Genomic DNA, 27,892 nt, shown 5'->3' with positions numbered 1-27,892 from the left:
TTTCAGAAATAAAAATTTGAAAATCGAAGAATCTACCTATTGAATTGAAATGTTAAAGATAAAGGAAACTTACTTGTTTTGTAGGTGAATCTTCTGATTCATTTGTTGGTGATGATTCTCACCGAACTTTTTCATTAACTTTCACTAAATCTTCAAGAACAAGTGACGTTGATGTTAAATCTAGCTTTTGATGATGAGTTCAACCGATCTGTAATTCTTAGATCTAGGTTTTGAAATGGTTTTTTCACTGAAATTTTCGATCAGAAATCACATCTTCTCTGTGTGCTTCATCTAAAGAGAGAGAATGAAAAAAGAAAATGAAACCGATAATAAAACCTCTAGCTAATTCCATTAGATATATATAGTTAGGGGTATTCTTGGTATTATCAAATTACCATGGCTGAAAACTTTATTAACAGGCCCTGAATTCTAAAGTTTTGGGCCTAAAAATATCAAAATGTGAAAGAATGGAGTTGATAGTGAATGATCCATTTTGTGGGGCTTCTATATATTGAACCCATACAGTAGGGGGTTATAGTATTTTTCACTTACATAAAATACAAAAATGTCAAAGGTAAAGAACCAAAATATCGGAAGAACTATGGCAAAGACTTATTGTTAGATCAAATAATATAGATGATGCTTGGATTGAAAATCCCGCAATTTCAATAAGAAAAATAACACAATCAAATTATACAAGAACTGGAAGAATAAAACGAGCACAAAAACACCTTCCACCAACCGACCACAAAAACTAACAAGAGTAGTAGGGTTCCACTTATCAAGTTGGCATAAATCACTGGTTGAGATTTACACATCCACCGCTTCTTCACCTTTTGTCTTCCAATTAAACAACAATTAACGTACCATACTACTCCTTACACTCAAAGTTACTAAATATAAAATGGTCCCAAGCACATAAATGCTCTATACTTTACTAACCTCATCTAACCCTCATAATTACCCCAATCACACTCTTATAATTTACAGCTAACAAACAACAAAAAAATGATTTCGTCTCTTCACTATAAAAAACCAAACACGGTTATTCCCGCCCATTTTACACCTCAGTTTTTCAAAGTTTTTCTTTTTTCCTTTTTTTAAGCGCGCGCAAGATTCTCTCCTCCAACAATGTTTAAAATACTCCCCCACCACGTCATCAATTTCCTCCACGTCATCATCATGTAAATTTGTTTTTTCAATTTCAATTTCATTTTCAATTTTTAATAACCCTTGAAATAAAATCTCAAATCTCCTTCCCTCTTCTCTCTCTCTCACTCAGAGACCCCTTTCTCTTTCTCTCTTACCAAATTCTTCTGTGAGGGGATTGATTACAGTCTTCTCCCCCTCTCCAACTAATTCCAGACTCTTCTTTCTTGGCTTAAACATGAAGAAACCAGCACTTTCCCCTCTGTCTATCTCTCTTTAGAAATGGAGATGGAATTCTGATTTCTGAGCATGTGACAACTGACACAGATTCTCTCTCTCTCTCTCTCTTTTTCTTTCTTCTTCTTCTTCTTCTCTTTGTTTTCTTCAGACTTCTATTCTGATTGGAGACTTGATGGCATCATCAAGAGGAAGAAGTAGTTCACCATTCGGACATAGGAAGCCATCAACACCATTCTCAACAACTTCATCAAATTCATCTTTGAATAATAGTAGTAATGGCGGTGGAGGAAGATCTGTATTTCCTCGTTCTTCATCTAGTTCGTCTTCGTTATATGGTTCTTCATCTGGGAATGGTTTTAATTGTAATAAATCGATTAATAGGAGTAGAAGTGATTCAACGTATCGGAGTAGTAGTAGCACAACAAGAAATCTTGTAAATCGTACTACGCCTATTCCGTTTCCTACTTCTGAAGACCTTATTATGGAACCTATTGATCCGTCTAAATCAGGGGATAGTATTTCCGTGACTGTTCGGTTTCGTCCATTGAGGTATGCTTTTCTAGATCTGGTTCACTTTTGGTGGATCTATTTGTTTGAATTTGATTGGAGATTGAAATTGGAGAATTTAGGGTTGCATTTGTAGTTCATGCAGTTGAGAAGTTTTGGTTTGATAGATTTTGTTGTTGTTGTTGTGGTTGGTAATAGTGGACGGGAATTTCAGCGTGGAGATGAGATCGCTTGGTATGCTGATGACAAAGAAAAGATCGTTCGTTGCCAATTTAATTCAGCTACAGCGTATGCATTCGGTAATTTTCCTTTTCGAATTGTATTTGGAAATTTCTGAACTCATTGACGTTTGTTTTACATGGTAGTTTCCTGTGATGTCAAATTGCACAATTCAAAGACTGAATTCCCCTCACATTCATAATTTCAACTTAGTTGATTCAATGCACTAAATCCAGTATCTCTTATTGCTGTTTCTGTGTGGATACATCTATATTCTCCTTATCGTTGCTGGTTATGGATGTTTACTCTATTTCAAATTCTAACTGTCTCTATAAACTAGTGAAACTGTCTTTTAGATTGTGGCTATAAAGGTGCGGATTTATCTGTTACCTAATTTTATTTCTGATTGGTAGTTGTGGTGTAATTTCAGATAGAGTCTTTGGACCAGCAACCAGTACCAAGACTGTGTATGAAGTAGCTGCTCGACCTGTAGTCAAGAATGCGATGGATGGCATTAATGGTAATATAGCTTTTTGGTTCTGATAGGGCTTGACTTGCTACAAATAGAGTGTTATGAGTATGAATTAGCGATATGCCGCTATTCCCACCAACCTACTGTACTAAGAAGTTTTTGAGTTGTGACTGATCATCCGCCTTTGACTGATCATCCACATTGCAGGAACTGTTTTTGCCTACGGTGTTACAAGTAGTGGGAAGACACATACTATGCATGTAAGTACGCGATTCTCCAAGATGATATTGTTCATTTTCCACCTGGCGCTTTACCCATTATGAGTCAATTCTAATATTAAACAAACCTTGAGGAGCCTTAAAGTCGTAATCCTTAATATCTTGCATTTTGCTCCCTACACAATGCCAGTTAGTTAGACTTCTAAATCTGCTAAATTTTCTGTTTCTATGTTTATAAAATATATGTATGCATGAATGATGGCTTATTCCTGTTATATAATTGAACTTTTTCCTGTCTCCTCACCTTTATTCTGCAACTCTTTTAATTATTGTCTATTTCTTTCTTATACGTTGAGTACCAACAAATCAAGGCATCTGAAACTATATAAATTTTTCCAGGGAGATCATATTTCTCCAGGAGTTATACCACTAGCCATCAAGGATGTTTTCAGCACAATCCAAGATGTAAGTTTGTCCAGCATTTGTGACATTAACGTGAATCTGTACTTTGTTAGGTCAAATGTTCAAGCTCTCATTATTTCCTAAAAATTTATCTTCTCTTTGTAGACTCCAGGAAGGGAGTTCTTACTTCGCGTTTCTTACCTCGAAATCTATAATGAGGTAAGTATAAGTAGTAAAATACAGTTATAATAATTTGATATGATATGTTTCATTGTGGGTGGTGTAGTAACTTCAAATCCTTTTAATTATACCTGCTACAGCTGTTAGTGGGGGTGTAAGACAGGTATCATATATGTTCTCTGTTGGAGTATTTGCTTCGCATATAGCCTTTTGTCCTGAACTCTATACCTAAAAGTCATCCGACGTAAATCTATATTCTGCTTATTGCAGGTGATAAATGATCTGCTTGACCCAACAGGACAAAATTTACGTGTTAGGGAAGATGCACAGGTTGACTCACAGAAACCATTATATTCTCTCATATTACTTAACCATTTTCTGAGTACTTTGTCATTGTTTTAATCGTGAGCCTGTAATTTTTTCAGGGGACCTATGTTGAAGGCATAAAGCAAGAAGTGGTTTTATCTCCGGGACATGCACTTTCTTTCATTGCAGCCGGAGAAGGTATATTATGTGGACCTTTTCACCAGCTACTCTTTCTCTCTCCGTCTCTCCCCATTCATATATAGGATGTAACTTGTGATATTTATGATGACAGAGCATCGCCACGTTGGTTCAAACAATTTTAACTTGTTCAGTAGCCGGAGTCACACTATTTTCACACTGGTAAGTAACATATCTTTTTAATGAAAAAAGCTACTCCGTATTTGCTTTCTGAACTTAGCACTGATTACTAGGGACTGTGGAATTTGATTATTGTTTGAAATATGAACACAGTTTTTTGTTGCATATGACTACGACAAAATATATATACATATCAAAATTTGATTTCATATGCAATTTAGCTGGTAAAGTTTGAATTAATCTTGGTATGGCTAAGAGTGGTCATCACATGATTATGTTTCATTTTCAAGCCCAAAAACCTCAGATCACTTTGTACTTCCCTTCAGTTTGTTTTAAGATTGTGCAAATTGGTTCAGGTAAAAAAGGCTCTAACCATGGCCAATCTTGACCACAAGTCTCTGCCATGGAGTTTGAACTCCTCGTCATCAACCTTCCTTTTCCTGTTTTTCTTCTTCTAGTCAGTTATCTAGAGTTCGCTATTCTTAGTTACTTCCTTTATTTTTGTATTCTTCTCCATACATAGATTGTCTTTGTCCAATGCAAGATTTTTTTTTTCCACAGATGATTGAAAGTAGTGCCCGTGGCGATGAATATGATGAAGTGACATTTTCTCAACTCGTAAGTTATGAACAACCATCAATTCTGAAACTTAATCTAGTTCCTCTCGTCCAGGTTACTCATCTTATTGTGTGCATTGTTTGTTGTAGAATCTGATTGATCTAGCTGGATCGGAGAGTTCAAAGGCTGAAACAACTGGAATCCGAAGAAAGGAAGGATCATATATAAACAAAAGTCTATTAACTCTTGGAACTGTAGGTGCTAATAGTTACTTCCTCCAATGCCAAATAACAGTTTCACATATAAGTTATCTCGTTCTATTGATTCATTCACAACATTCTTTTTGGAGACATCGTTCTTTTTGACGAATGTCTTAACGATTCTTGTCAACATACATGTCTTGATAATATATGAAGATTTCAACTCAAGGGATGGTATTCTCTAAAATAGCATGGGAAGTAGGAGCAGCGAAGAAATGTTATTCTTGATAATATAATAATCATCAGGGTTCATACTGTTCTTGAGTATAAAAAATGGCTCATTATTGATAGCAAGTTTTGTTTGTCAAGTCACTTTTCTTTTTGCCTGCAAACTGAAATGTGCCAAAACATCGGATTCAGGCGCATGTGGTGATCTGCAGTTAACTAATTTCTAGTTCAGTATACTTTTGTATCAATTTAGTATTTTACCTGGTAACTGATCTTGAGCGGTATCTCAACTCTGAAGGTAATTGGCAAGCTAAGCGAGGGGAAAGCATCTCATGTTCCTTATCGTGACTCTAAGCTGACCAGACTTCTGCAGTCTTCCTTGAGTGGACATGGACATGTATCCGTGAGTTGCAAGCTCAGATCTCCAACATTATTATACTTCCATTTTCCTTTATTTCGTCATAATTTACCTTCCTGTCTTAATATTATGTTTGTCTTTATCAATTTATTGAACTTGGTTTTCTTTTTCTGCAGCTCATTTGCACAGTTACACCTGCATCCAGTAACATGGAGGAAACTCATAATACTTTGAAGTTTGCAAACAGGGCAAAACGAGTGGAGATTTTTGCTTCACGAAACAGGGTAACTCATTATATTATAATCACGGCATGCACTAAGATTATCTATAGGACTTGCATAGGTTCTGATGAGAAGACAGATTTGAGCTAACCGTTGGTTGCAAATACTTCAATTCCAGATTATTGATGAGAAGTCATTGATAAAGAAATATCAGAAGGAGATATCGAATCTCAAAGAAGAACTCGATCAACTAAGACAGGGAATGATTGGCGGTGTTAATCAAGAGGAGATCCTGACTTTGAAGCAAAAGGTTTTATTTTGGATATGATTTATTTAATTTAACTTACACAATTTTCATTTAGTATCAATATATTAATATGAACCTTCTCATATTGAGTTGACCAAATTTGCGCTGATTCTTTTGAATAGTATGAAGAGGGTCAAGTAAAGATGCAGTCAAGATTAGAAGAAGAAGAGGAAGCAAAAGCAGCTTTAATGAGTAGAATTCAAAGGCTAACCAAGCTCATACTTGTTTCTTCGAAGAATACTATTCCTGGATTGAGTGATATAACTAGTCATCAACAACACCATCCCCTTGGTGAAGACGATGTAAATTCTTTGTATCTCTTTTGTCTTGAAAATTTGAACAAGTACTTAGTCTCTCAATGCTGCCGTAGCTAGTTTTGGAGCTCCGGTATCTCAGTGTAACATTGTCATATAAGTAGTAAAATGGATTTTGTAGTTACTTAATACTATAGATGCTAACGGTTCATCTTCTCTATTTTCAGAGATTGGATATGTTCCGGGACCCATCTTCGATGGTTGTAGAAAGCGATAGAGATTCTCCATCTTCTGGTTTATGTGACCCTTCTCCTGATCTTAAATATAGAAGATCGTCCAGCAAGTGGAGCGATGAACAATCACCGCCTGGCAGTTCTATTACGGAATCAACTCAAGTAAGTGATGTTCTCCCTTTCTAACATTCATCTTTGTTTCCAGATAACCGAGTGATACATGGTAGTTTGTGGAATTAGTGTGTCATTGTGATGAACTTCACTGTAAATAAAGATAATAACTGCTGATGCTGCCATTGTTGCTTATTGAAACTTGGGATGAGAAAACAGTTAATATAAGAGGCAAATAAGTAGTCGACATAATGGGGTTTCTTCAATCTTTTCACTGAAGTTGTCCAACCAGTTCTCTACTGAGCAAGCTCTATCTTGTTTCTTTTGAATACTATGTCCTGTCTCACTCATATTCCTTCTTACTAAAAGTTTCTAAAGCATGTTTAGTTAAGGGTGATTGTGTAGGATCTATGTACCATGTTTGGCGACTATGGCATTGACAGGCGTCAATGATATGCCCTCTTAGAAATTTTATTTTAACGTGTCAAAGTTGATGGATGTATATATATATGCATATTTGGATTCTCTATTAGTAAGAGTCGAATTCGAAGTCATTTCTCCTTTTGTCTTGGATGATAGGCTAGGAGAACGTCAGATCAGATGGATCTGCTTGTTGAACAAGTTAAGATGCTTGCTGGAGAGATTGCATTCAGCACCAGTACTCTGAAGCGGTTAAAGGAGCAGTCTGTTAATGATCCTATTGCAATGGGGCCTCAGGTATAATTTTCACTTTTTTACTTGAAAAGTATAATGTTGGAAGCTTTACCTTTTGGGTAAAACTGCATCTTAAGAAAACATATAGTCCAGTGCTGAGATTAGTCAGGAATAGCCGAATAGCAGTATGGCTACTGCTAATATGGACTGCTTGTATTTCATCTTTAAGGCTCTCGATGTACAGCTGATCTTAGTGGTTACACTTGGAAGAAAGTCATGCTAAGAGTCCTGGTTAAGAAAAGTAGAGAACTGAAAGTAAATTGCTTGATTGGATTATGATGAAATATTGTGGACTCAGGAAGTGAGAGATATTGCTCAAATTTTGCTTAGCTACACTTCAAAAACACGATAGTTACTTTTCCAATTTAAGTAATGTGTTACCAATGTATTGGATCTCCTTATGTATTAGCACGGCTTGCCGAACTTTTTTTTGGTGCCAATTGTTTTCCATTTCGGAAGCCTGATTTCTTGGTGCTGTATAATTTTTTCGGTACAGATCCAGAAGTTGGAAAGTGAGATCCAAGAAAAGATGAAGCAAATGAAGGTCCTAGAGAAGCATATCATTGAAAGTGGCGAAGCTTCAATAGCTGATGCATCCATTGTTGATATGCAGCAGGTAAGTTTGGTATTTCATCAGTCTCTTATTCTTATTTCTTATAATCATCTGAATTTCTGATGTCATTACTTATTACTATAGCTAAAAGAAAATTCTTGTTTACTTTGCAAAACAGACGGTGATGAGATTGATGACTCAATGCAACGAGAAGGGTTTTGAGCTAGAGGTTCTGTCATTATACTTTGCTGTTTATTTTTTCTTGGCATTGCAAAAGCAATTTTGCAACTACTAAACATACACTATTTCATAAACTTAAAATGGTTGAACTATGGATGCAGATAAAATCAGCAGACAATCGTGTTCTCCAGGAGCAACTGATGGATAAGGTTATTAGCTGCTATTGAGTTTTTAGTTGTCTGTATAACAAGGCTTTAGGTTTGTTGGAAATTGTCAGAGGGGTTTTCTATTAGATTTTCCATAACAAGTTTGACCGTCTTTTTTTTTTTGTCCCAGTGTTTGGAAATTAAACAATTGCAAGACCAAGTGCTTCTATTACAGCAGCAGCTGGCATTGGCGACAGGTGATAAGTCACCATCTTCTGAACAGGTAGTTAAATTATTAACCTAAAGCTTGGATGTAACAGTTGATGTCAGCAACTTGTTTATGTTGCTCAACAGTTCCTAGTATCTGTTATCAATATCATCTAGACAGAAGGGTTAACGCTTTTTTACACGTGTCTTGAATATTAAATATATAGACATTTAACCAGACTTGGTTATACGTATGTTTTAGACCTGTTCAGAATTTGCTCACACGTTGCTAAATCGAGTCCATTAGTATACTTAATACTTTGATGCAATATCTTGTCCAGAATGTTGAGTGATTCTGGTAATTTTTGTCTAGGAATGAAGATATCCATGTGTCTCTTTCATGGATTTTCATCACTTACTTACCAGTGCTCTCTTTTATCTAGCAGGATAGCGGGAAGTTATATCTAGAACATGTTCAGCTGAAGGAGGAGAATAGTGGACTGCGTGTACAGAATCAGAAGTTGGCTGAAGAAGCGTCTTATGCGAAGGAACTGGCGTCTGCTGCCGCTGTTGAATTAAAGAATTTGGCTGATGAAGTCACCAAGCTTTCATTACAGAATTCAAGACAAGCAAAAGAACTGGGTGCTGCTCAAGATATGGTGGCATGTTATAAAGGTGGAATACAGAGTAACAATGGGTCAAGCCGCAAGTACTCCGAAAGCAAAGTTGACGGTATGAAGGGTGGGCGAAAAAATAGGCTTCCTGTCAGGGGTAGTGAATTTCCAGGCACAGCCTATGATGATGGTGAATACTGGAACCCAGATCTAGATGATGTAAAGATGGAACTGGAAGCAAGGAAGCAGAGAGAGGCAGCTCTTGAAGCAGCTTTAGCTGAGAGGGAGTTTGCTGAAGAGGAATATAGGAAGCAGTTTGATGAAGCAAGGAAAAGAGAAGTAGCTTTAGAAAACGACTTGGCAAACATGTGGGTGCTTGTTGCGAAGCTGAAAAAAGAAGGGGGCGCTGGCTCTGAATCCAAATATGATGGAAAGTCTAGTGAGGGAAGTGAACATGTGTATAATACTAAAACAAGTGATAATGACGATAAAGATGTTGGCGTTAAAGTGTTGCAAGTTCAGGAAAGTGCAAAACCGGTTTACAATGTCTCTAAAGTAGAACAACCTTTGGTAGTTCGCCTCAAGGTACATATTTTAATTTAAAACTCCCTCTCACTTTCTCCATCTTCCTGTGATTCATTTATTCATTCTTGTTCTTATTATTGGTATGTGAAACATGCTGGCCGTAGCTGAATGCACGATAATCTGAATCGGTATCTGTTTGTACTGACGCGTGATAATTTTAGGGTACATATTTTGTCTGAAACTGAATTACTGCTTACCACAGGCAAAGATGCAAGAGATGAAAGAAAAGCAGCTTCAAGAATCTATTGGAAATGGTGATACTAATTCACACATTTGCAAAGTATGCTTTGAATCAGCGACTGCAAGTCTTCTCCTTCCCTGCCGACACTTCTGCTGTAAGCCATTTGTGTCTTTATAATGTACAGCTTTTATGCGTGCTATCCATATTTGTCTTTAAATTTCATCCTTCAATTTGCAGTATGCAAGCCGTGTTCGCTTGCTTGTTCCGAGTGCCCAATTTGTCGCACAAAAATTGAGGATAGAATCTTCGCGTTCCCTTCCTAACAGTGTCCACATGATAAAAAGGTTGGGTGGTGCACTTCTTCTCTTTTTTTGTTTGTTTGTTCCTTTGTGTGTATAATCAGAATATTAAAGACAAATATTACAAGATTATGACTCACACTTGATTTCTTTGCAGGGGACGCTGATATCATCATTTAGCCCTCCGGTGCAGTAGGATGCGATTTTTTAATTAGTTGGCCTATATGTAGATTTAAAAGGTATAATCCATTTCTCTTACTCTCCCATTATAGGGCTGTAAAATTAGGCAATACAAAAAGTAAAGAAAACACAAAAAAGAAAGAAAAAGGCAAGCAGAATACTTGTTCAGAATTTTTACCTACTCCAGGTTTTCTGTTTTGTTGTCTAAAAAAGCGCCAGATCATGGTCAATGTACCTTTCTTTCAACTTCCATTTTAATGTACAGCAGAGGATATTGAAAGAAATGTATTTCTCAGTTATCATCCTTCTTTTTCTTTTCTAGTTTACTATACTTCTTTTATATTTCACTGGCCAACAAGCATACTCAAAACTGAAAAGCTTTCTAATGGACACTGTCGCCAACGGAAAGTGGAACTCATCACTTTTTTCCTTTTTTTAGATCGATGGAACTCATCACCTAGTAGTGCTAACTGCTAAGTTTGATAGTGTTCCTTGATCTGCTTTCACCTTACAAGTTTGTAAGTTCATATACGAAGCATAGTTTTTTATTTTATTTTGCGCAGTACTGCAAAAAATATTGTTCTTTTTTTACAAAAACATTTCGATTTTGATAAAAACCTATTTAAAATGCAAAAACTTACACAAATTTGAATCACGAGCCCTGTCTTGGATGGCAGCAGTGAATTACATGTCGGTCAAGGACCGAATATTCGGATCATTAGACATGTTTGGGTCATACTCAGACAGTGAATTTTGAGTCACCATGACAGCTTTAAGCACTTGAAAGGAGATTTTCGTTTCATCTCATTATGTACTACTCGTAGTCTCATATACAGCTAACTCTCGTACAATGGATATTGTATAGCACTTCAAAGTTTGGACTTTGGAGGGAGATTAATATGGTCCTTGCCGACGACTTCTAATTTTAATTATAATTTATAATGCTATTCTGAATCTCTGATCACAAATACCCACCTTCTATGTCAAACCTTAAGATCAAGATATTGGAATAATCCCCGTTCTGTATTAGATTTTGCAATTTGAATTGTGAAGAGTTGACAATTGCATGGGGATATTTAGATTATACGTGATCTGATTATTAACAAGTTATGAGAAGTGATATATGAGCGTTAAATCTGGAGTGCATACAAAGAAAAAGGAAAAATGAAATGAAGCAAAACAAATTTATTAAGATTATAATTAACTAAGCAAACATAACAATCAGAAAGGAACAAAGAGGAAGGTTACTAAGCAGTTTTACAAGGAGGAAGTGGGGAGTCACAGAGGCCAGAGTTGCCTACGAAAGAAGAAGCAGGAAATGGTTTCTTATGAGGAGGAATTTTCCCTGTCAACTTATTGTAGGACACATCAAACTCTACGAGATCCAGCAAGTTTATTACTCCAGAAGGTATACTACCCGTAAGTTTATTATGCGATAGCACAATCGATGTTATAAATGTGATACTGCTCAGTTCAGCTGGTATCGTCCCCGTAAACTCATTCTTATCGAGCTTTAGAGTCTTAAGAAAAATCAATTTCCCAAGAGATTTCGGTATACCTCCTCCTAAACGATTATTAGATAGTCCTAGTGTCTCAAGAACAGTCATGCTCTCTAGGTTTCCTATATTGTTATCAATACGACCCACAAACATATTGTGAGAAAGATCAATAAAAGTATAACGAAACCGACCCGAGACAGCAAAAATCGTGCTTAATCCCCCTGTGAAGTTGTTCCGATGAAGATCAAGTACCCCTAAACCTCGCTGAAGGTTCTTGAGCTCAATTGGTATATCTGAATGGAAACCGTTGTTAGATACATTGAGGGTATGTAAGTTTCTCATTTTTGCTATCCATGCCGGCAATTTTCCGGTTAACCGGTTACTCGACACATCAAGAGTAAACAAACTTGTTGAAGATAACCACTCCGGGAGTTCAACTAACCCTGTTCCAGCTAAATGTAGTGCCTCAAGATTCATTTTTGAAATCCAACTCGGTACGGTCACTAGACGCAATGGGTTGAATGACAAATCTAAGGTGTCTAACATTATATTTAACTTAGCGAGTTCAGAAGGAACTGGACCTGACAAACGATTTCTAGAGAGATCGAGTGATTGAAGATTTATTAGATTACTTAAACTTGCAGGAATCTTACCCGTAAGAAGGTTATTTTTTGCCGATAAACGAACAAGATTCGTAAGATTACCAAGGCTTTCAGGTAATTTTCCTGATAACATGTTGTTGTCAAGTTGCAAAAACCGGAGGGGAGTGCTCTTACTGATGGATGCCGGTATACGACCGGTAAGTTTGTTATCTGATAAAACACAACTCTCAAGAACAACTAGCTTTGAAAAACTTGGAACGCTTCCACTAAGTTTATTCTGATTGAGATGGAGCAAGGTTAATTTTGATAATTCTCCAGTAGACGTAGGAATGATGCCAGAGATCTGGTTTTTAGACATGTCTAAAAAATTTAAGTTCTTAAGAAAACCAATTGTGTATGGTATACTACCTGAAAATTTGTTTAAAGATAAATCCAGCCTCTTCAATGAAACTAGTTTATCAATTGACGATGGAATTGGCCCGGACAACTTATTTAAGGCCAAGTCAAGTTCCGTTAGAGAAGACATGTGTTGAAAGATATTGGTGGGAACCGTACCAGATAGAAGATTTTGACCGAGGAGCAGCCTATTGAGTTTGCGGAGATTTTGAAATGACGCAGGAATTGAACCATTGAGTCGGTTGATATCGAGTAAAAGAGAAGTAAGGTGGTATAACTTTCCGAGCTCCGAAGGGATCGTTCCTTCTAAATCTTTGAGGAACCTGAGGTCCAAAACGCGAAGATACTTGAGTTTACCCAATGAAGGAGAAATTATTCCATCCATGGTTATGTCGAACGGGTTTTCCTCGTCGGTACTTATGCCATTGCGTGACAGATTCACGACACGACCGTTGGAATCACAAGCAATACCTTCCCATTTGGTACAACAGTCAGTGGATTGATTCCACGTCTCTAATAGTCTAAAAGAATCTCGAGTGATCTTACTCTTGAAATCAAGTAGAGCTTTTCTATCAGTTCTATGACATGCTTCTGTTCTTGTTGCATGCAATGAAAAGGTTAAAAAACAGATTAAGACAAGAAATGAACTGGTTTTTGTGTTGGCTATGATTGCCATTAGAAAGAAAGAGATGGTTGTGAGACTAAGAAAGGTAGAAGTGATTGATAACACAATCGAAGTACTCTGGATTTATATAGATCAACAGTTGACATTTAGGGTGGTTTACAGTGGTGTATTGCGTGGAGTACAGTGGGAATGGTACATCATTAACGTGTTTGCGAGCAGCACTAAATCCATGCATAATATAATAAGTTTGACCAGGACCGGATAGATATTCTTTGAATGTTTGACATGTCTTCACATGCATGAGGATGAGAACAAGGTAAGTTGTTCATTTTGGGATAGTGATCACCGTTCATCTCTTCTTAATTCCCTTTGCATTGTATAAACTCTCTATAGAGCGTACAATTAATTGAAAAAAAGGCATGCCTTTTCCATTCTATGAAAGGTTGGAAAATGGAATAAAAAGGGCTTAAATTATTGGCCTAATACTTCACAACAGTAAGATCACTTCACAGTTTGCATGAAAGTCTCACTTTGGCATGGAAATATATTTTAGCCAAGAGGATGGTGATCATTTCTTAATCTTATTTGCACTGCCACCATCCGTGCAGCCTCATTATACGGCACTAGTTGGGGACTTGGGGTACTGTATTCAGATCTTTCGGTGCTCAAGGAGTGCACTTGGCATTTAAAAATTAAAATGGATAACTAACAAGTGAAATGGCCAAGTACTAGTCGTCCATCAAACTGGTGTTTATCTTTCACGATGTAAAACCAATAAGTGGTCGCCTTCCAGGTCTTGTCCCTTACCTCTCTCCATTGACTTTTTATTTCTTTTAATATCAGATCATTGAACAATTTATGGATGGTTCCAAAAATGCTACATATACTCCGAATTCCTACAACGAAAGTGTTCCCGTCTATGTATATAGAGATACTGGTTGTGACGTTCAAGACAGAATTTTACCACGTATCTTAAAGGGTTTGACCATTTTAAATTTAAGATCTCAATCTTGTCCTCGTAATGGTGTGAAAAAGTGGGACATGTTTAAGTTTATTGTGAATGAGAGACAAACATAATAGAAACAAAAGTAGAGGAGAAGAAGAATGAGAGAATTTCTCATTATTTTCTTTGTCTTGTACACTTTAAATACATAACACTAAATACAGTGCGGGTGTTGGGGTAATGTATGACATGTGTTTAGTGGGAAGAGAAAACAAAACATGTGTCTAGGAGAAGAGGGGAGGTGCACATGCACTTTGCCACATGGTGGTCAGACACCTTTCCCCACATATTCCTACAACACTCCCCTTGGATGACCACCATTATAAACTAATTGCTTTGCCAAAACCTTTCCAGAAAACGTCTGTTGATGAAAAACTGGTCAAAGGAGAAAGACACTCGAGCTTCTGAAATGGCGTCACTTGTCATAACTCTTATCCATTGTAGAAATGTATCAGGAAAAATATTTCGTACAAAAACACGAACACTTGTAAGGAGAAGAATAACCTCGACCGAAGTTGTATCTATAGTATTTTTGTCGTCTCATTAAAAACCTTGTCGAGTAACAAAAATCCTGTGGGAAAAAGTAACGTCGATGAAGGAAAAGAGTACAACACACTTTGATGTCATTACTGCATCGTTAGATGCTCCCCCTGATATTGACATCTCCCCATGATTTGTATTATGATATTATTGTTGTCTCATTAAAAACCTTTCCGAGTAACAAAACCCGGTGGAAAAAAGTGACTTCGGTGAAGGAAAAGAGTTCAACATACCATCAGGGTGCTCCCCCTGATGCAGGACAATTTCTTTAGTCTAATACAGTCATGGTAGTGGACAGTTCCTTTAGTCCTATGGGGTCATGGGAAGTTCGGACAATCTCTGTAGTCCTATACTTCTCACATGTTTTTCAAATATGGCCTTAGGTAATGACTTAGTAAATAAGTCTGCCACATTTTCGTCAGATTTTACTTTACTGACCTGAATGTTTAGAAGACATTGTTGTTGCTGATTGTAGAAGAACTTCGGTGATATATGTTTCGTATTATCACCCTTGATATACCCTTGCTTCATCTGTTCGATGCAAGCTGCATTATCTTTGTAAATGCAAGTTGGCTCTTCAGTGGTAGAACTCAAACCACATGTCCCTCGAATATGTGTAATGATAGACCTTAACCATATACACTCACGAACCGCCTCATGTAGGACAACGATCTCAGAGTGGTTCGTGGATGTAGCCACAAGGGTTTGCTTGGTCGATCTCCAGGAGATCGCTGTATTCCCAATAGTGAACATATATCCATTTTGTGATCGACCTTTGTGTGGGTCTGAGAGGTACTCAGCATCAGCAAAACTAACCAAAACATTATTTGGGGTCTTGGTGTAAAGAGTTGCAATTACATTAGAATCTCTCTTTTCGTCTTCGTAGGGATAAAACAAACCCAAGTCAATGGTTCCTTTTAGGTATCTAAATATATTCTTTATACCATTCCAATGACGATGCGTTGGCGCTGAGCTATATATAGCTAACAAGTTCACTGAGAACGAGATATCTGGTCGCGTACATTGTGCTAAGTACAATAATACGCATATTGCACTTAGATAGGGATATTCAGCTCCCAATACATCTTCACCATCTTCCTTTGGACGAAATTGATCTTTATGTACATCTAAAGTCCGACCAACCATGGGAGTGCTAGCAGGGTGCACTTTGTCCATATTAAATTGCCTAAGTATATTTTGGACATATGCAGACTGGTGGATTAATATTCCACAAGTTCGATGTTATAGTTCAAGTCCTAAACACATCTGAGTTTTCCCAAGATCTTTCACCTCAAATTCGGATTTCAAATAACTTGCGGTTTTTCTTATTTCACCAAGAGTACCTACTATGTTCATGTCGTCGACATAGACAGCTATAATTGCAAATCCGGAACTTGTTTTCTTTATAAACATGCAGGGGAACAATTCATTATTTGCATATCCCTTCCCAATAAAATAATCACTTAGACGGGTATACCACATCCTCCCGGATTGCTTTAATCCGTAAAGTGAGCGTTTCAAATGAATTGCAAACGCACTCCGTGGTTTAGAGTTACTGGATTTGGGCAATGGAATTCCATCTGGAACTTTCATGAATATCTCTGTATTAAGATCCCCGTAGAGATATGCGGTAACCACATCCATAAGTTGCATTTCAAGTCTTTCTGAAACTACTAAGATGACTAAGTAACGGAACGTGATGATGTCCATTACAGGAGAGTATGTTTCTTCGTAATTAATCCCAGGGCGTTGTGAGAAAACTTGTGCCACAAGGAGATCCTTATATATCAAGACTTCTTTCTTCTCATTACGCTTTCTGACAAATACCCATTTATATCCTATAGTCTTTACACCTGGTAGGGTTAGCACTACCGCACAAAATACCTATCTTTTTGCCAGTGAATCTAGTTCAGCCTGGATTGCATCTCTCCATTGAGTCCAATCTGCTCTCTTTTGGCATTCTGCAATAGAGCGTGGTTCGATATCATCGTGCTTTATAATCTCTCGAGCAACAGTATATGCGAATATATCATCAATATGCGTGGAGGATCTTTACATCAAGACATATGAACTTTCACAATCCATAGAGATTTCTTTGTTCTCTGGAATCAATTCAAACTTCGGGGCGTTCCCCAGTAATGATTCGTGGACATAACTGTAATCAGAGACAATCTCATGAGATGGATTATCTGTATTGATGATATATGGATTGGTTTGTGCCTTACTCTCCCTTTTCTTCCTTGGCTGAGTATCGGCCGAACCAAGTGGTCTCCACCTCTTCCTTTTGGGGGCCACGGCCTCAGCTACACTTCCACCAAGTGAATCCTTGGTACCTATATATATTGTACCTTTTCCCTTGTCGGGAATTTCCAACCTTGCAGGCACGTTTGCAGCTGGTATATGTGATCTCGTCACTTTAGCGATATCAGTAAATGCATCAGGCATTGAATTTGTCACATTTTGAAGATTGATAATTATTTTCACTTCACTTTCGCATTGTGGAGTGCGGGGATAAAGATGAGACAACGTGGGAACACACCACAATAATTTATGTCGTTCCTTTTGGAAGTCCTTTTCTATACCTCCCCCTAACGACGGGAAGGTTGTCTCATCAAAGTGACAATATGCAAATCTAGCGGTAAAGAGATCGCCTGTCAAAGGTTCTAAGTAGCGGATAATTGTTGGGGATTCGTATCCAACATAAATACCTACTCGTCTTTGTGGACCCATCTTAGTACGCTGTGGGGGCGTAATAGGCACGTATATGGCACAACCAAATATGCGTAAATGTGAAATATCAGGCTCATATCCAGTTACCAACTGGTAAACAGAAAATAGTTGGTTAGCAGTGGGTCTAAAGCGAATAAGTAATGCTGCATGCAATATGGTGTACCCCCAGGCAGTAATAGGAAGGTTGGAACACATAACCAATGCCTTAGCTATCATCTGTAACATTTTGATGGTAGCTTCTGCGAGACCATTTTGAGTGTGTACATGGGGTACGGGATGCTCTACGTCAATTCCATTAGACATACAAAAATCATCAAATCCTTTTGATGTAAATTCTCCAGCATTATCAAGTCTGATAGACTTGATTGGATGATCAGGGTGGTGAGCCCTTAGTCGTATAATTTGTGCTAGGAGCTTTGCAAATGCAGAATTTCTTGTGGACAACAATGCAACGTGTGAGAAACGAGTCGAAGCATCAATCAGAACCATAAAATAACTGAATGGTCCGCATTCTGGATGTATAGGTCCACAAATATCACCTTGTATTCTTTGTAAAATGGAATATTTTGTTTGGTATCTTTAGCATAGGATAGTGTCGATCCTGTCTTTGCTAAATAACAAGCTTTGCATAATGAGCGATGTGCCTTCGATAAGGACAATGAAGAAGAATGGGACAGGGGGTGCGCTTCAATTACTTTAGAAGACGAGGGTTGCGCTTCTCTTACTTTAGAAGTCATAAAATGTGCATCATTTACTTTAGAATGCACATTGTTACTTTGCGTTGTAACAATCTGTTGTTCCATTTTCTTTTTTATTCGAAAGAAGGGATGTCCGTGCGAGTTCTTCAAAACACGGATCATCATATCACGACCTGGGTGCCTTAGTCGATCGTTCCAAAGCTTATATAAGTCAGTGTCCAACAGTTCATCTTTGGTAACAACATGGGATTCAATAATCCTAATAGTAGTGATATATAATCCACAAGACTGACTAATTAGTTTCTCTAAGATGCGCTTCCTTCCGCATTCATTAGAGGTCACGTATATGTACTCAATTCCATTTTCACAGTGAGTTTCCAAGTGATAACCATTTGCACGGATATACTTGAAACTCAACAAAGTGTGGTTAGCTCTTGGTGCATATAGAGCTTCTGTGACTTTAATCATTGTACCGTTTGGCAGCAAGAATTTGGCAGTACCTCGCCCAATGATTACTTGTGATGATCCAATCATCGTAGTCACAGATGTATTATAAGGAGTAAAACTAACAAATAGTTGTCTATTTTGTAGGAAAATGTGGGTGGTTGCACTATTAGCTAGACATTCAATTTCTCCTTGAGACATTCCTACAAGTACATTAGGTAGGAAGGTTATAAAAATGAACAGTTTATCTCATTTTCTTTAGAGAAACCTGTTCTACTAGACAATAGATTATCATAAGAAAAGTAAAATTCTATAAAACATGATAGAAAAACAAATACTCATAGATAATCCACACATAACATAAAGATGCTAAGGCATGTTTGGCAACAACACCACCTACTCAAACCATTAAACAAACGGTAGACTAACAAAACATAAAGTACCTCAAAGCAACTAACAACCTATTAAAACAACAGAGTCTAGCAAGCCATGAAACAAAAAACTAAATGTTTAGGCCCAGGAAAAGTCAGGCACATCCATTGTTGGGGCAAAGTCGGGCAAAGTCCTCGTTTCACAGAAAATCTGAGATTGTGAGGTTAGCGTAAAGGGTAACAGTATTTTCTTCTGCGTAGTTATCCCCTTGTTCGATAGCTTCCCGATACTTTTTGTAGCTCGCAGCTACATTGGCGCTAGCCTTGCAATGCTTGTACCAATGTCCGGTGAATCCACACTTAAAACAAGGCACACTTCCATCTGCAGCCTTTTTAGTGGCGGGATTCATAGGGGTTTTCTCGAATTTAGGATCACTACCATTATGGCCAGAAGTTCCTTCTCTATGCCACACATTAGAATGACCATTTCTCCCTCGACCTCGATTAGGTCCCTTACATCCTCTTCCACGAGAGGTGTTATCTCCACGTGGGTATGGATCATGGGGATGTGAATCAGAATGCCGAGCCCTCTTTCCTTTGGGGCCCTTCCCTTTATTGACCTTGCCATGGTTAGCTTCGGGAACTTTCTTTTTCCCGACAGCTCTGACATTGTTGTTGACAAGAATCTCATTGTGCCTTTCGACCACTTGCAGTAAGTTTATCAACCTACTGAATGTGGTGATTATTTTGTTATCTACCTCTAAACAATACTGGTTTGCTAGTATCATGGAAGAGGCAGGAAAGGTCGACATGGTTTTCTGAATCAGTTCCTCATCAATAAGTTTCTTTCCACAAAAGTGCATACGTGCTTGAATTTGCAGCATATCCTTTTGGAAATCATTCACTTTTACATATCGAGAAATCGGATTTCGTTCCACAAGACGTTCAATTATGGTATTAAGGAATCATGAATGTTCCCAAACCGGCTATCGAGAGCATCTCACAGCTCTTTTGGTGTCTTCAAGTGATGATAACCCCAACGTAGGTTAGGATTGATATGCCTTTTGAGGAACATAAGAGCATTAGATTTGTATTTCTCAGTTGTCGTGGCAGCGTCGGCAGACGTCTTGATAGTGGAGGTGAAATCCTTTGCGATGAAGGTAGTTTCCACATCAGCGACCCAACGGTAGTACTCAAGTCCTGCTGAGTCCAAAATTTTGAACTCCGGTCGAATTGGGTCCATCTACATAGACAAAGTAAAGGACATTAATATGGTGCTCAAATCCTTTTGAGTCCATAAACATGACAAATTTCGATACCATTTCTTATGACCAAATTTCTTTATGGCCAAGATGAATATATATAAACCAAGTTTCTTTATGGTTGTATTTAGGTACTACGGATATGTCATAGTCCAATTTATGGTCATAACCAGTCAAAAAAAAATGACTAACCAAATTTCTTTATGGTTAACAAATTTATCAACAAAAAATAAGCTTGTTTGGAAAAAATAGAATACAAAAATATTTAATATTTACATGCACATATTTATTAGGATTTAAGTGCTAATACGTTTGCAAATTATTTTATTTTTATTATTGTTATTTTCCGGGCTATCTTTAATAATACAAGGAGGATCTAAAATAGTACATATACACTATTATGATTCAAATAAGAACATACGGTAAATAAGCATGGTGTAAAAAAATGGTACCATGGCATTCATGAGGAAAGTCTATATGCATACAAAGACAAGGAGTAGCATAGTATTTTTCTAATAAGTAGTATAAAGTTATGATATGATGTTTTCCAAATTTAAAACATACATGCATGCATTATGAGTTTTGGAAAGTAAAAGAAATAATATAATGTAACACCATATGATAAAAAAAAGTTGAGACAAAATCAAAGATTCTTAACTTTTGGTCTAAAGTAAGAACAAACCTATGATATGACTTTATCAATACAAGAGAAAGACTAATATATTACTTTTAATAAAAGTACAAGCATGTGATAAAGAAGAAAGATAAATGTATCATTTTTAAGAGAAGGACAAATCAACGGATTTTTTTTCAAATTAGAAAAAGAATTTCTACTTTAATCAATCTCATAACTTTATCAAAATATATATATATATATATTTGAAGAATCAGATATTATGGGATTAAAGAAGAAGAAAAACCCTTAATATTAGTATTAGAAACAACTAATTAATATCATGGAGATAAACAATCCCATCAACAAGTATCTAAAAGCATCTAATAAATAAGGTAGACAAACATGCATCATTTATTTATAAGAGGACAAGCATGTGTAAAGAATTTCCTTGTTGTTAGGAGAAAAAAAATGGTTGAGATAAATACCTCTTTGGGAAAGAAGTACTTGATTAAGAACCAATAAAGATGAAGAGTTAAATTTCTTGTGAAGGATTTAATCTCAGTTGGTTGTAGCAAGGTGCTGATAACGTGTTTAAGTTTATTGTGAATGAGAGACAAACATAATAGAAACAAAAGTAGAGGAGAAGAAGAATCAGAGAGTTTCTCATTTATTTCCTTTGTCTTGTACACTTTAAATACATAACACTAAATGCATGTAGTAGTGCAGGTGTTGGAGTAATGTATGACATGTATTTAGTGGGAAGAGAAAACACAACATGTGTCTAGGAGAAGAGGGGAGGTGCACATGCACTTTGCCACATGGTGGTCAGACACCTTTTCCCACATATTCCTACAACAGGACAAGAATTCTTTAAATTTAGGATCTCAATCTTGTCCTCATAATAGTGTGAAAAAGCGGGACAAGAATTCCAAATCCAGGATATGTCTCATAGCTTCTATCAGAGGTAAGTACCACGCATAGCTTGCATGGTAATTCGGCTAGTCTTGGTGTTATGTTAGGCTATCTATTCCTAATAATTAGATACAGAAAAAATGTTGACGCTGATTTCATGCTATTTATCTTAATTGCCTTTAGTTTTTCTATTGCATTGAAAAAAATGAATAAGGAACTCCTCGAACTCACAACAAGTCCGAAATAAACAATGCTTAAAGTAAAGTGTTCCCTAACCTGAATCCTGTAACCCGAATATCGTGACCAGAATGATAGACACATTTTTGTGTCTAATTTGATCTCAATACTATATATTGTTGGCACTCGATTTTGTACTAATTTTGGTGTTTTGTGTGTTTTTTAGGTATTTTTTGGAAATAAATATTTTTGGAAAAATTAGCTCGAAAAGTTGTCAGGGGCACTCTTGAAGGTCATTTGTTATTCGGACTCTCATCATTGGTTAAGGGGCACCTCATTTACTAAGGGGAACCTTCTTTACTATTTACACCCCAGGACAGCAACTACTATTCGCACCCCCAGTTTGGTTAGGGGGCAGTCATCTTCTTCATTTGAATTTAGATTTTTGGCGGGAAAATATCTTTTCTCTTTGGCAGATTTACCAATTGATTTTTGGGCGTGCTGGAGATCGATTCAATGGCTGGAATCTTTTGGAAAGATTTGATTGATATTAACAGAGTTAACATGCATGTTGGAATCAATCAAAATGGGTTGTACACGCTGTTTGATTCAAAACAGGAAATAATATTTTCATAAAACAGAGGAAGAGATACATGGATTTTTTTGGTTGTATTCCGGGAAATATATATGCAGTAAAGGCAAGATATTGATTGTGGATTATACATTATTGATGGGGAGATATTTTGAAGCACTTTCCAGCGTAAAAATGATTCTCGTGAACTGGCAGGAGAAGAAAATATTGAAAATATTTTCTATAGTAAAGATGATGATTCTCGAGTTATTGTGAATGATTTCTTCCTCCTGTTGTGTATAAATAGCATATTGGGTTGGTAGAGAAGGGCTGTCGAGAGTTTGGGGAAGGTTTGGGACGCAGAGGAGCGAAGAAGAAGGATTAGCAGCAATTCCCACCTGCTGCTGCTGCTGCTGCCATTAGAGGACCTTGAAGAACACGAAGAACAGACTGCACAGAGCAGTCTTATTTTCCGCAGCATCAACAGCAGCAACAGAGTGTCGTTATTTTACTGCAGTTCCCTGGTATCGTTCTTCTCTGGACGCTTATAGAGGGTCGTAGTTTCACTGTTTTATATTTTTCACTCTTTTAATCATATTTTGAGCATCAAGTATGTATTTTGAGAACATGATTATTATGAGTAGCTAAATCCCAATACTGGGATGATGGAGGAAGCTGTTTTTCAGCCATGTGGTTATTTAAATAATTCTTAATTCACTTTTTGCACCGATTTTAATTGATTTATGATTTCAATTAATTACTTGTGATTTTGTTTGACGGAACATGCGTAGTCCTAGGGATGCTTGTTGTTCCATGCTTATAATATACAAGTAATATTTTATGGAATCTATTTTGGCAAAGATAGAGTTAATATTTGTTTTATTTTGAGCTATAATCGCCTAGGATTATTTTCTGAGCCACTTGAATATGAACCACATTGGAATCCTGAGTCCTGGTTCCTCTTGATCTTGTGACATATTTTCTGTATATATCTTTATTTTTAAATCTTTACAAGTCCGAGCAACGAACTCTTATTTATCGCATTAAAACTACTACAACAAAATGGCGCCGCCGACGCGGACTTGTATATAGATTTGTTTTTAGGTTTAATTTTTTATTTATTTATTATTATTTGTTCCTTTTTACGTTTCTTTTTGTGTCTTTGATTTACAGGTTCGAAGTGGATTACTAAGGACTTGGGAACAAAAAGCTTAAAGCTTAAAGCTAAAAGCTAAAGGAGAAGAAAAAAAAGGACATATTTTTTTTTTAGGATTTAATTTTTATTTTTATTATTTTTTTTGTGTATAACTTTTTTTTTTTTTAGAATTTGTAAATAGGCTTTATTTTTCATAATTTTTGTAATTTTTGGACTTTTTATTTGGACTTTATTCTGGACTTTTGGACATTTTTTTATTTTTATTTTTTTAACCCTACGGAAGGGTCTTATTATTTAAAAAAATATTATTAAATTGTTTGCAGGGAAGGACGACGATTACGATATCGTCTCGGCCCCTCGGGTTCGTACATGACATAGGAGTCGTGGCCCGAGTCGACTTGAACGTTCATCCCCCGTCTGGTACGGGAGGTAAGTCCATCGAAACACTCGCGAATCTCCTGTAAGCGAGTTACTGTATTCCTTAAGGATTCATTGATTGAGGACGAATTTGGACTGTTTTTAATTTCCTAGTAAAGGGCAAGGCCTGGCCAAATCAAGATAAGGACTCGGATTTCGTCACTGTTTCCTTCTTGCCCGTCTTAGAAAACAAAACCGAACGTGAACCTAAGCTTTAAAATTTGGAATAGAACGAGACCGATAGGGTAACGAGCTTAATAGAAACTCGTTCGAAAAATATTGGTTGCTCTTTAAGCACACTTCAAAGTTCATGATGGTTTCTGTGAGTTGAATGCGTGACTGCGCCGCCTTGTGATAGCGTGAGGCCTTGGGTATCAAAGCTCCACTGAGCTTCCCTCGCCTCTATTCAACTTACTTTGACTCGGATTGATTCCAGAGGGGTTGCTCAAATTGCAACGAATTCCCTTTCGAAAGATAGAAGCTGGTCTAGAAACAATCTAAGTGGAGCCTTCATGCTTTTTGTTTGCTAGAATTTATAGGTTTGATTTGGTCGAGTCAGCCTTGTTTGTGATTGTGTAGAATTCCTCTGTAGTTTGTGTTTCCTCGGTGATGAATCCTTTTCAGGAGACGCCACCTGAGATGACGTTACGAGAATATATGAGTAGAAATTCTCATTATCAAGAGACGTCTTCGAAAATGACTCTTGGTGAATATGCAAGGGAAACGACATTGGGATGTTCCAACGGTTAGCGATGAATCACCTCTAACGATCTACGAGAAGTATTATAAAAATAGACCGCTTAGTTTGGAACAAAGATTGAGAATTATTAAATGTCAAAAATTATATTATGATGATGAAGATAGTGCTGATGAAGAATCGGAAATGTGTGGGAATAGTGATCAGGAATTTGTTACCCCAGTTGAGCCTTATAATGATTATATTATTTCTGGTTCAGATCCTAATAATTTTAAAAATTATTCACCTATTCAAAAGGACGAGGATTTGACTAGAGATACCCCCGTTTCAGACGATGTAGTATGTCTTGTTTACGAAACCAAGAAAGGTTTAGAGGAACCGATTTATCCTGAGAATACTGTTTTAGAGTCATACGATTTAGAAACAATAGTCTTAGATGAACTCGTAGAGGTGAGTGAGGATGCACCGCAAGATTACAACTTAGAAGAATCAATTGCCCATTTTCAAGAATCTGATGACCTACAAATTAGGGAAGTTGTGACTAGTTTATCTAGAGACACTGAAAACTCTAAGTTTGGGGGTGAGTATCATCCTCCATGTGCTTTAATCTTAGTAAGGTCCCTCACTTGGGACTTGACATCAATGCCTCAACCATCTTACAAGATTATCTTTATACTCGTTTTCAGAACCTAATGATATCCAACAAGAGTCTCAACTGTTAGAAACCCATCCTCTGGTTGATGTGGTTAACCCAGGCAATAATACCAAGATTGATTTTGTTTTCCCACCAAATAGTTTTCTTCCAAATGTGGGAACATATAGATTTCAAATGTGTCGAATATTAAGTTGTGAGACTAAACCTAAATGCCTTAGGAAATTAGAATCGACACATTTGCTTAAGAATGACCACTACTCTCACTGTGGTCAATTATGTAAGTCAAACCTGATTGACTTAGAGGATCCTCAGTTGTTTTTAGGTTATTATTATTTGTGATTCTAAGTTCTTATTTGAGTTTTTCCAGACTCTAGGACCTAATAATTTGGATCCAACCTATGAGGAAATGCATCCGAGGAAAATATTTTATTTAGACCCTTTCATAGAACCTGAACCTGAACCGCAATTAGCGATAGTTTTCAGGAAACTAGGTAAGGGCATGCTTTTCTTGTCCATTTTCTTGGTTCACTGCAGTTTCCTATGGTCAGCTCTTTTTGGTTTTGAAGACCCACAGTTATTTCGACTGTTACTTTATGGTTCGAGTTGACCAATCCTTTTCTAAGTCTGGATGAAGACTTTAAACTTAGCACTTCTTGGGAGGTAACTCAATCTCATGCAACACGATAATATCCTTCCTTAACTCTTTTGCTTCAAATAGTAACTGTTTCTCCCTGTTCATGCTTTTAATTTCATCGTTAGAACATTGAGGACAATGTTAGATTTAAGTTTTGGGGGGTATGGGAGAAACTTTTTAGTTGCAATAAATAAACTCCAGAGCCTAGAAATTTACGCCTATTAAGGATAGCACTATCCAATCTAAGTGGATGGAAACATTTTTGTTTTAGGAGTTTAGGAACCAATCTGACTAGATGGAAAGATCTATAGAGTCTATTCATAAAAGCACAGAGCTCAGGTGTTAGAATTAACATGATAGTTTCGCCATATCTCGTCGAGTCCTTTTCACTTTCTATTTTTAGTTTTCTTTTATTTCAAATGATTTGGTGGGGCACCCGATTCAAGTTGTTACCTTTGCTAGGGTGAAATAGAGTGACTGAGTTACCTTTCAAAAAAAAAAAAAAAAAAAAAGAAATTAGACCAGACCAGTAGACCAATCGGAATAAATACTAACACTTGGATAGCAATATGTGTGTGTTCTCCCTGTCTCCGTCGCCTAAACAAGCGTGGAATGCAGGATCCACGAAAATCACCATGTAATCTGCTGACAAGAAACATGTGCTTCGGTCCACAAGGTCCAATCATGTTGTTAGTTCTTAAATAAATGTATGTTTAATAAAGTCGACCACTGGTACCCTTGTATATGCCAGTTGTGTTGACCTAGAGTTAGGATTATTAACCACTGGTTCCCTTGTATATGCCAGTGTGTTAATATTAGTCAGACCGGTATCTCAGTCATTTAGGTTAGGTTCATCTTGGCAGAGGCCTTCAAACAGATATGGGAAACACCATTCGCTTTTCAACCATCTACATTTTTCTTTTTCCATCTTCTTAATCTTTTCATGTGATTAGTCTGACTCCGAGTATGATGTCCATCGTGAAACCATATTAGTAGAGTTCTGTCACTTATATGAATTTTAGTATTCTTGAGTGCAAACTCGTGTACATCAATTGGAATTTCGCATCAGGGTTCTTCCTCTTAGAGTCAATAATTGTATGCCAACCAAGGAGGTTCTTTAGTGCTTTCCAAGGTTCTGCGTAGATAGCTAGGGTCTGGAGTAAAGGTTTTGTGGGTACACCTCTGGTAAATCCTCTGGAGACAACACTCCGCCACTAGGGCTACCTAGGGGTTCAAATGATTTTCCTTTCAAGAATAAATTTGCTCGAGGACTAGCAAATAATAAGTTTGGGGGTATTTGATAGATACATTTTTGTGTCTAATTTGATCTCAATACTATATATTGTTGGCACTCGATTTTGTACTAATTTTGGTGTTTTGTGTGTTTTTTAGGTATTTTTTGGAAATAAATATTTTTGGAAAAATTAGCTCGAAAAGTTGTCAGGGGCACCCTTGAAGGTCATTTGTTATTCGGACTCTCATCATTGGTTAAGGGGCACCTCATTTACTAAGGGGCACCTTCTTTGCTATTTACACCCCAGGACAACAACTACTATTCGCACCCCCAGTTTGATTAGGGGGCAGTCATCTTCTTCATTTGAATTTAGATTTTTGGCGGGAAAATATCTTTTCTCTTTGGCAGATTTACCAATTGATTTTTGGGCGTGCTGGAGATCGATTCAATGGCTGGAATCTTTTGGAAAGATTTGATTGATATTAACAGAGTTAACATGCATGTTGGAATCAA

At 37.0% G+C, this 27,892-nt stretch overlaps 3 protein-coding genes across 4 annotated transcripts; 1 reads left to right on the top strand and 2 right to left on the bottom strand.

The window, feature by feature from the left end:
* Positions 1-1,246: 1,246 nt before the first annotated feature.
* LOC113288760 (kinesin-like protein KIN-7D, mitochondrial) lies at positions 1,247-10,444 on the top strand. Of its 2 annotated transcripts, none has more exons than XM_026537879.1 (25): positions 1,247-1,938; positions 2,095-2,195; positions 2,546-2,635; positions 2,795-2,847; positions 3,205-3,270; positions 3,373-3,426; positions 3,658-3,717; positions 3,813-3,891; positions 3,986-4,053; positions 4,573-4,629; positions 4,719-4,823; positions 5,296-5,400; positions 5,532-5,639; positions 5,755-5,886; positions 6,006-6,185; positions 6,365-6,532; positions 7,061-7,198; positions 7,692-7,811; positions 7,927-7,977; positions 8,090-8,137; positions 8,265-8,357; positions 8,728-9,480; positions 9,683-9,815; positions 9,899-10,005; positions 10,118-10,444. In XM_026537879.1, the coding sequence occupies exons 1-24, from the start codon at positions 1,562-1,564 to the stop codon at positions 9,982-9,984; spliced, it is 3,225 nt and encodes a 1,074-aa protein (XP_026393664.1). In that variant the 5' UTR covers positions 1,247-1,561; the 3' UTR covers positions 9,985-10,005; positions 10,118-10,444. The 2 variants fall into 2 exon arrangements, with proteins under 2 accessions (XP_026393664.1, XP_026393663.1); XM_026537878.1 differs by having other exon boundaries at positions 8,725-9,480.
* Positions 10,445-11,305: 861 nt separating this feature from the next.
* LOC113286011 (LRR receptor-like serine/threonine-protein kinase FLS2) lies at positions 11,306-13,407 on the bottom strand. Its single transcript, XM_026534735.1, has one exon. It carries the CDS (start codon positions 13,311-13,313, stop codon positions 11,388-11,390), a length of 1,926 nt encoding a protein of 641 aa, XP_026390520.1. The 5' UTR covers positions 13,314-13,407; the 3' UTR covers positions 11,306-11,387.
* Positions 13,408-19,248: 5,841 nt separating this feature from the next.
* Positions 19,249-19,932, bottom strand: LOC113291269. Its single transcript, XM_026540821.1, has one exon. It carries the CDS (start codon positions 19,930-19,932, stop codon positions 19,249-19,251), a length of 684 nt encoding a protein of 227 aa, XP_026396606.1.
* Positions 19,933-27,892: the final 7,960 nt, after the last annotated feature.

This window comes from Papaver somniferum, chromosome 6 (genome assembly GCF_003573695.1).
Source record: "Papaver somniferum cultivar HN1 chromosome 6, ASM357369v1, whole genome shotgun sequence".
Lineage (NCBI taxonomy): Eukaryota > Viridiplantae > Streptophyta > Magnoliopsida > Ranunculales > Papaveraceae > Papaver > Papaver somniferum.
Note: the sequence above shows the minus strand (reverse complement) of the source record. Positions and strands in the feature narration are given on the sequence as shown.

What these genes read in the sequence shown, in the direction of transcription:
- LOC113288760 (XM_026537878.1), top strand. Translation starts at nt 1,562, where the DNA reads ATGGCATCATCAAGAGGAAGAAGTAGTTCACCATTCGGACATAGGAAG. An exon ending in GTCTATTAACTCTTGGAACT is followed by an intron (nt 4,824 to 5,295) that starts GTAGGTGCTAAT and finishes TCAACTCTGAAG; the next exon opens with GTAATTGGCAAGCTAAGCGA. An exon ending in TCCTGACTTTGAAGCAAAAG is followed by an intron (nt 5,887 to 6,005) that starts GTTTTATTTTGG and finishes TCTTTTGAATAG; the next exon opens with TATGAAGAGGGTCAAGTAAA.
- LOC113286011 (XM_026534735.1), bottom strand. Translation starts at nt 13,313, where the DNA reads ATGGCAATCATAGCCAACACAAAAACCAGTTCATTTCTTGTCTTAATC.
- LOC113291269 (XM_026540821.1), bottom strand. Translation starts at nt 19,932, where the DNA reads ATGCTGCAAATTCAAGCACGTATGCACTTTTGTGGAAAGAAACTTATT.